The sequence below is a fragment of the Crocuta crocuta genome, unplaced genomic scaffold, assembly GCF_008692635.1.
Source record: "Crocuta crocuta isolate KB4526 unplaced genomic scaffold, BGI_CrCroc_1.0 scaffold53, whole genome shotgun sequence".
Lineage (NCBI taxonomy): Eukaryota > Metazoa > Chordata > Mammalia > Carnivora > Hyaenidae > Crocuta > Crocuta crocuta.
In genome coordinates this window covers 1,850,862-1,859,251 of record NW_027529432.1, presented here as the reverse complement: position 1 = coordinate 1,859,251, position 8,390 = coordinate 1,850,862, and the positions used below count along the sequence as shown (strand labels likewise).

Genomic DNA, 8,390 nt, shown 5'->3' with positions numbered 1-8,390 from the left:
TAGCTGGCCCTTCCCACAGGTAGCTTGGCTTTTATGAGCATCGTGGCCCTGATGTCCAGTTCAGTCCTGTCCCCAGATGGTGCTCTCTCACAGCCACCCCCCTCAGCCCCAGGGCCCTCTGGGCAAGAAACCAGGGTAGGGCCTCCGAGAGGAGACTTTCACCTCACAGGGATGGGTAGTGACCCCCCAACCCCATCCTGCAGCTTCAAGGACTTCTACGAGCTGGAGCCGCATAAATTCCAAAATAAGACCAATGGCATCACCCCTCGTCGCTGGCTAGTTCTGTGTAACCCTGGGCTGGCAGAGATCATTGCTGAGGTGAGAGGTCACTGTGTGGCCAGTAGGGGTGAACACGGGTCACTGCAGGGCTCAGCTGCGTATGGACACGAAGGGGGCCCAGTGGAGGGCTGGGATCCATCCATCCCCTAGCTTTGTGTGTGCCTGGAGGTGGAGGACCGATTTCTTGTCTGCATGAGGATGCCCTGGGGGCTAATGGAGGCCTGGCTGTGGAGGTCAGCCTTGGGGAGGGTCATAGCAGGTCACATCTGAAGTAAGGCCGACAGGAGCAGAGATTGTGAGCAGGACCTCAAGATCACTGTCAGAGGAAAAGGCCAGGAGAAAGGCCTGCTGGGGCCCCATGAGGTCAGCCATCAGAGCTTCCCTTCCAGAGGGAAGATGGATGCGCACACACCATGCCCCGGTGGGGGTGGGGGAAGGGGTGGAGGAGGAGGGGCTGTCTGCAGGGGATGAGGGCTGGCTAACCCTGGAGAGGGACCCCTTGGTGAGGGAAGACAGAGAAGGGGTGTAGGTCTGACCGAGAACCCCCTCCCCACAGCGCATCGGGGAGGACTACATCTCGGACCTGGACCAGCTGCGCAAACTGCTCTCGTACGTGGACGATGAAGCCTTTATCCGGGATGTGGCCAAAGTGAAGCAGGTACGGAATGGGGCGGCCTGGAACACTCATGCCAGGGCGGGAGGGAGTATTCTAGAGGTGCCAGACACCTGGCCCGTGGAGCCCGTCTCTCCTGAAACCTCATGTCTGGTGGAAGGTGCCTTGAGTCCAAGGTGAGAAGGCATCCTCTGAGCCCACTGGAAGTGTGCTGGCATCGATTAGCAATGTCTGCTCTGGTGCAGCTAAAGGTGGCAGGCAAGCCTTCTGGCCTCTCCCCTTCTGGGAAAGAAAGGACCCTTGTAGGATTTCTTGCAGCTGAGGCCTGTTGGTGAGCTCTTCCCCCTCCCTGCCTTCAGGAAAACAAGTTAAAGTTCGCCGCGTACCTGGAGAAGGAGTACAAAGTCCATATCAACCCCAACTCGCTCTTCGACGTCCAGGTGAAGCGAATCCATGAATATAAACGCCAGCTCCTCAACTGTCTCCACGTCATCACCCTGTACAACCGTGAGTGGCAGGGGTTCACGCCGCCTCTTGCTGCCCCCTCTCTGCGCACCTCCTGGGTATCCCGTGCTTCCTAATCAGTGTCTCCTTTGGCCTTGGGACGACTCTTGGGACATGGAATTATTCCCATTTCATAGACAGGCAAACTGAGGCTCAGAGAGGGGAAAGTGACAGAGCTGAGGTCACATAGCAAGCGGTTGCCCAAATCAGGTCTGCTATCTCAGGCCATGGCTGGGTGGGTGCTGTCAGGAGGGCAAACCTGGCCCCCTGATCTCTGTTTCTTCACAGGCATCAAACAGGACCCCAATAAGTTTGTTGTGCCCCGAACTGTGATGATTGGAGGGAAGGTGAGTAGCCAGGCCTCAGACCGCGGCTCTGATCCTTTGACAGCCAGGTTGAGGTCACCCTGGCTGGGTTGCAGGATAGGGGTGGGGGGCCAGGCCGTGGAGCTGACCCCAGACCGTGCTCCCATAGGCTGCCCCTGGATACCACATGGCTAAGATGATAATCAAACTCATCACTGCCATCGGGGATGTGGTTAACCACGACCCAGTGGTAGGAGACCGCCTCCGTGTGATCTTCCTGGAGAACTACCGCGTCTCGCTGGCCGAGAAAGGTGGGGTGCCACCAGAGGGAGGCTCTGATTAGTTCAATCCCAGGAAAGAGGTATTGGTCACCTGTTCCTGGGGTACCTGGACTTGGAAGAAGAATCTGGAGAGGACAATGCTCAAATCATGAGAATGTCTCCGCCCCCATCAATGGTGGAATGTCAGGGTGAAATTATAGGGAAGGTTTGCCCTTCAAATGATGCATGCAGTGGGGNGTGGGATGGGGTGGGGTGGGGGTGAGAGGGAGATTCAGTTGGTGACTGTGGGAGGGTTGGGGTGGAGGGGGCTCTGAATCTGGCTATACCTAGGGGAGTCCCCAGCTGGGGCAGGAACTTTCCTGGAGCTAAACTTGTCCCCTGCTGCCGCCCCACAGTGATCCCAGCTGCTGACCTCTCCGAGCAGATATCCACAGCAGGCACTGAGGCCTCAGGCACTGGCAACATGAAGTTCATGCTCAATGGGGCTCTGACCATTGGCACCATGGATGGGGCCAACGTGGAGATGGCGGAAGAGGCGGGAGAAGAGAACTTCTTCATCTTTGGCATGCGGGTGGAGGACGTGGAGAAGCTTGACCAGAGAGGGTATGGGGGTCAAGGGCTCCAGAGTTCACAGTCCACGGGCAGAAGGCACCGAGGAGGTGTGGCTACTGGAGGGTAGGGCTTGGGAGCAAGGGGCAAACCCGGAAAGGCTGATCCAGGCCGCACAAGGTCATGGTTATGGCCATTAGGATTCCGGAGAGCTGTTGAGGTAACTTGTAACAAATAAGGTTAATGGCACGGGAAAAGAAAGAAGGAACACAAACCTGAAGGAAAGGGTGAAGAAAATTATGTCAACCGCAGGATATGCTATTCTTTCTGGAGTTTCTGGAAGTGAAATTAAATTCTTAGCTCCCTGGCAGGCATGGCAAAAGGGGAAATAGGAGTACAGTAAATGCAGCTGTGCTTGTGGTCAGAAATGCAGTTCTTCAAAGTAGGTATTTTTCTGGCATTAGATTTCTTAAAATTAAAATATATTTTTTTCTTATACAAGCAATATAAGCAATGCTCCTTAGTTGGAAAAACATGAAACCACAAAGAATAAAATAGCAGTTATTCATAATTTCATCACCTGCTTTTATTTTTTTAATGTTGATTTTATTTACTTGGAGAGAAAGAGCGAGCGAGCAGGGAAGGGGCAGAGACAGAGGGAGAGATAATCTCAAGCAGGCTCCGCACTGTCAGTGCAGAGCCCATCACGGGACTTTGAATTCACAAACTGTGAGATTATGACCTGAGCCGGGCGCCTGGGTGGCTCAGTCGGTTAAGCGTCCGACTTCGGCTCAGGTCATGATCTCACGGTTCGTGGGTTCGAGCCCCGCGTCGGGCTCTGTGCCGACCGCCAGCTCAGAGCCTGGAGCCTGTTTCAGATTCTGTGTCTCCCTCTCTCTCTGACCCTCCCCTGCTCACACTGTCTCTCTCTCAGAAATAAATAAAACATTAAAAAAAAAAAAAGAGATCATGACCTGAGCCAAAATGAAGAGGCAGATGCTTAACTGACTGAGCCACTCACGTGCCCCTCCTCACCCATTTTTAAAGCCATGGTCTTTTCCCTTTTTTAAAAAAAATTATTTTTTAATGTTTGTTTGTTTTTGAGACTGAGACAGAGTACGAGCGGGGGTTGGGCAGAGAGAGAGGGAGACACGAGCAGGCTCCAGGCTCTGAGCTAGCTGTCAGCACAGAGCCAGACGTGGGCCGGGAGATCGTGACCTGAGCTGAAGTTGGACGCTCAACCGACTGAGTCCCCCAGGCGCCCCGCCATAGTCCTTTCTCTATGTGTACTGATGCATGTGTGTATACGTAAGTTTTTAAAAGTTGGGAATAACATGTGTACAATTTTGAATGTCTTAAGACTGGTGAGGCAATTTCCATGTTTTTAAATAGTCTTTAAACAATTTGAAGTGTTTGTATAGGTTTCCATCATATGGACATGCTGCAACTTATTTACCCAGTTCCATACCGTTGGACATTAAGGTTGATTTCTGCTATTTGTTAGTGTAAATATCACTGCGATCACCGTCCTTTTACATCTCGGCCTGCCTCTTTATTNTTGGGGGGGGCAAGGCGAAAGAGACTGGCCTCAGGGAGGGTTCTGACCCCGGGGGCTGAGGCGTGGTGGCACTGCCTCAGAAAGTGGCGCGCAGGAAGAAAGCTGGCGCCAGGCCCACCGTGGGCTCGGTTGGACGGTCCCAGTGTAAGGTCGGTCCCGAGGACATGACTGGTGGTTCCTCCTGGGGCCTGAAGGCGGATGGACTTGGGAGAGTGAGCGAGAAAAGCCATTCAGGAAGGACACACACTGGTTAGGAGAGGTGGTAGCATTCAGGAGGGGAAAAGAGCACTTGGTTTGGGGCCTTCGGCTCAGACACGTACCCGTTTGCCGTCTCCAGGCCTTAACTGCCCAAGAGGGATGAAAAGCCCAGCAGAGAAGGGAGAGGGCCTCCAGAGGGGGGGCAGCAGCTCCAGGCAGGGCAGCAGCAGGCTGGGGCCTGCATTCTGACCCTGGGGCTTAGGACTTCTGGGATTTTCTCTGGAGGAGGAGCCAGGAACTCCTGGCCACAGTGCTGACCGCGCTTCCCCCACAGCTACAACGCCCAGGAGTACTATGACCGAATTCCGGAGCTTCGGCACGTCATTGAACAGCTGAGCAGTGGTTTCTTCTCCCCCAAACAGCCAGACCTGTTCAAGGACATTGTCAACATGCTCATGCACCACGACCGGTGAGCTGATTGGCCAGGGAGCTGTGCAGGTGGGGCTGCTGGGCTGAACTGGGCTCAGGGGCCGGGTGTGCGGGGGGCCTGAGCAGGGGTCCTGGGCAGCTGGGGCCAGGCTCTTCTGGAAGCAGCTTCACTCTCCCGGGCCCTAATCTCATGGCCCTTGATCTCATGGAGCTTCCTGCCTCTCTGTTCCCCTCCAGGTTTAAGGTCTTTGCAGATTATGAAGACTACATTAAGTGCCAGGAGAAAGTCAGTGCCTTGTACAAGGTGAGGGGCCCCAGGCCAGGGGTCGGCAAGACTTTGGTGGCCCTGGCTGGGATGTGGTGGAAGGTGGGGACTCCATCGGCAGAATGAACCCAGGGCTCTCTTTTGGCTTGTAGAATTCAAGAGAGTGGACCCGGATGGTGATCCGGAACATAGCCACATCAGGCAAGTTCTCCAGTGACCGAACTATTGCCCAGTACGCCCGGGAGATCTGGGGCGTAGATCCTTCTCGCAAGCGCCTTCCAGCCCCTGATGAGACCATCTGAGCCTCCAGACCAGACCCCAAACTGGCCACCGAGTTTGTTTGCAATCCTTTTGGCCAGCCCCAGGTCCTCACCCAGAGGGGGAGGATACTGGAGTTCGATCTCAGCCTTTTCCTGGAATCTCCCACTTGTCCCTAGTCTCAAGGTCCCAGTGTCCAGTGTGACTAAGGACACTGCCCCTATCCTGTCCTCAGGACTAAGGCTTCCTGCCCCCTCTTATTTATGGGTCTGACCAACTGCACCCACTCCTCAATAAACTGATTCTCCTTGGGAGCCTCCTTACTCTGTCTGTTGGGAAATATTTTTAGCTCAGGGCAGGCACAAAGGCAGCTGCGCAGTCACCGCGATGTACCCCCCCCACCCGGCAGGTGCGTCCCCTCCGAAGGAGGGGGCAGCCCCTGGGGGCGGGGCCCGAGACTCTCCAGCCTCCTTTCAGGCGTCACCCTCCACGCCTCTCTTCCCAGTGCTGTGTCCATACTAGGTCAGCGGCCTGCCGGGCTGGCCGGGGGCGGGGCGTCCTCCTGGGTGGGGCCACAAGGCCTGGGAGCTGGGACTCGGGCAGAGGCCTCCCGGACTACCGAGGGTCCACGCCGTCCCGGGTTGGACTTGGGAGGGGGAGGAGCCTGTGGGTGGTTGGCGCCTTCTTGGCCCCGCCCCTAGCCCCGCCCCACTGCGGCGTTTAAGGGTCTCTGAGCAGGTGGCTACGCTTGGTCTAAAGTCGGGGGAGTTAGGGCGGGGGATACTCACAGACGGTCTAGACTAAGCCTGTGTCGCCCCCTTTCACTTTGGGGAAATTGAGGACCAGAAAGAGCCTGTTTCTCGGCCTCGTATTACTAAGATTGAGGTGTGGGGGAGGTCCTGCCTCCCCAGCCCTGAGGCAGGAAGGGGCAAGCCTCGAAAGGCAGGTTTGGGGCCGGTGGTTTCACAGTGAGTGTGTTTGAATCCAAACGGCCGGAAATGGTTACCGGCTCTCCTAGCCCTGGCTTGTGGGGACCCCAACTGCCTGTGGCTGCCCCTCCCAAGTTCCTCCCTGCCCGGGGTGGTGGTAGCCGCCCGCAGGCCTCCAGTCCCCAAGCCGCGCAGAACCCACCCGCCGCTTGCCGCTGCCCCTTCCCATCTGGCCCCGTGGGGGGCCAGGCTTCCGGGGTCCCAGTCCCTCCTATGTGAACTGGCCCCCCCAACCCCACCCACAGACATCGAGGCCCCGTTTTTCAGGTAGCCGCGTTTTCATTCCTCGCTCCCACAAGGCCCCTGTCCCCAAAATGTTCCCATCTTGTCCTAGCCCCTCCTCCAGGCTATCACAAGGACCCGCTGTAACCCACGCCCCCGATCTCTACCAGGTCGGTGCCCCCCGCTGCCCGCAGGAAGACGCCCGGCCCCGGGTCGGGTTAGCCCCGTGGGAACGGTTTGTCTCGAAAACAGGAACCCGGGCCGGGGGCTGGGCGGGGCGCCCCTTCCCCACCGCAGTCCGCTTCCTGCCCCTCCCGGCTTCCTCTGCCCAACACCAGGCAGGGCGGGGGGCNGCGCCCCCGGCCCTTCCCAGCCACGTCTCAGTGGGACCTTCTCCCGCGGACCCCCCATTTGACAGATGAGAAAATCGAGGCTGCGAGAGGCCAAGTGACTTTCAAGGTCACACAGCGAGGAGGCGCCAGAGCCAGACGGGGCTGGCTCTGGGTGGCTCCCAGGAAAAGCCCGCCAGAGAACTCAGTAGAGGAGCCCCCTCCAGCCCCGGCGAGTTTGTGTAGGGGCGGGGGGCGGGGTACCTTTTCGTGGGGCCAAGCCCTGCCAGCGTCCGGGGATGAGGGGTGTCGGGGCGCTGCGGCCGCAGAGCTGGTTCTGGACTGCGGAGGAAGTGGGGGCGGCGGAATGGGCGTGTGTGCACACCCATGGGGGTGTGTGCATGTGTGGGATTGTACATGCGTGTAGGTGCACTGTCGTGTGTGTGTGTGCGCGCGCGCGCGCGCGCACGTGTGCTATTTCAGAGCCTCTGTGGCCGCGGGGCTCGAGGCTGGCCTGGCTCGAGCGAGCTGCAAGTCCAGAACTGGCCCCATCAACGGGTTTGCATTCTGGGGTAGAAAGCTGGGTATGTGTGCCCGAGGGTTCCTTCCTGCAGGTGCGCGCGCGATGTGAGTGCCATTGTGTGTATGAGCCAGAGCATGGGAGGCAAGTGCCTGAGGCCCAGGTGTGTGGGGGACGTGGGGGGAGGTCTTTAACCCCAGTGGGGGCCTCTGGTCCCAGGTATAGAATGAGAGTCTGTCCCTGCATGGATGTGTATCACCCCGCGTGTGGCTGGAGTTGCTGGTGGAGTCAAACGGGCATTCTCCACCCCTCAGGACGCTAGCGCCCCCTCCTGGGCGCCCTACTCTGTGTTCGAATGCGGCCGGCCTGTGACTGCGCTCACAGTTCGACTGTGCAGTATGGGGGCCTGGGTCTGGAGCTCTGGCTGGGGAGCAAGATGGTCTGCGGAAGGGCTGAGCCCGGACCCCTGGGGCCTTCACGGAGGAGGTGGCTTGGGAGCGCGTGGTTCCCAGGCTCGGGCTTCCCGCTGACGCCTCCGGGCCGCAGCGGGCTCCCCCCACCCCCGCCCCGCCCCAGGAATGTTCTGCACTCTAGCTCGCCTCCCCAAGGGCAGGCCCCTGGGGGCTGCCACAGCTCCGCCTCCCCTCCCGGGAGCCCGGGAGGGGGCGATGCGGGCAGGACGCCTGGGTTCCTCCCTCCCATCTCGGGGAGAAATTCCTCCGAGGTCCCCTCAGGCTCTGGGTTCCCAAAATAACCCTGCGGGGGAAGGGAGGCTGTGGAGCGAGGGAAGCGGGAGGGGCGTAGAGCCGAGCTGCGGGGTGCTGCAGGTGCCTCCGGGGAGAGGACTGGAGAAGAGGGTCTGTGAGGGACTGGGGCACAAACCAGTCCCCGAAGTGGCCTGACTCGTCCTCATCCCCGGGGAGACCCTCGGCCTTCCCGCGACCTCGAGGGAGAGCCGGAAGCCTCTTGGCCAGTCGGTTTCCCAACTGGTGGCTTGCACCATCCCGGGGCCAGACCGTTTAACCCCGGGAGTGGCCGCGGCGCACGACTCCGCCCCTGGCCAGCAGGGGGCGTGCCCGCCCCGCCCCGTT

The 8,390-nt window shown here is 58.8% G+C and overlaps 1 protein-coding gene across 1 annotated transcript in view; it reads left to right on the top strand.

Annotated features, from left to right (window-relative positions):
* PYGM (glycogen phosphorylase, muscle associated) overlaps positions 1 to 5,562 on the top strand; it is an 11,516-nt gene extending 5,954 nt beyond the window's left edge. Inside the window, exons 11-19 of the mRNA XM_077759730.1 lie at positions 204 to 318; positions 836 to 937; positions 1,252 to 1,399; positions 1,685 to 1,743; positions 1,871 to 2,012; positions 2,378 to 2,585; positions 4,622 to 4,756; positions 4,954 to 5,020; positions 5,134 to 5,562. Of these exons, the coding sequence (XP_077615856.1) occupies positions 204 to 318; positions 836 to 937; positions 1,252 to 1,399; positions 1,685 to 1,743; positions 1,871 to 2,012; positions 2,378 to 2,585; positions 4,622 to 4,756; positions 4,954 to 5,020; positions 5,134 to 5,283 (1,126 nt within the window). The 3' untranslated portion in view covers positions 5,284 to 5,562. The remainder of the gene's footprint in view (positions 1 to 203; positions 319 to 835; positions 938 to 1,251; positions 1,400 to 1,684; positions 1,744 to 1,870; positions 2,013 to 2,377; positions 2,586 to 4,621; positions 4,757 to 4,953; positions 5,021 to 5,133) is intronic.
* Positions 5,563 to 8,390: the final 2,828 nt, after the last annotated feature.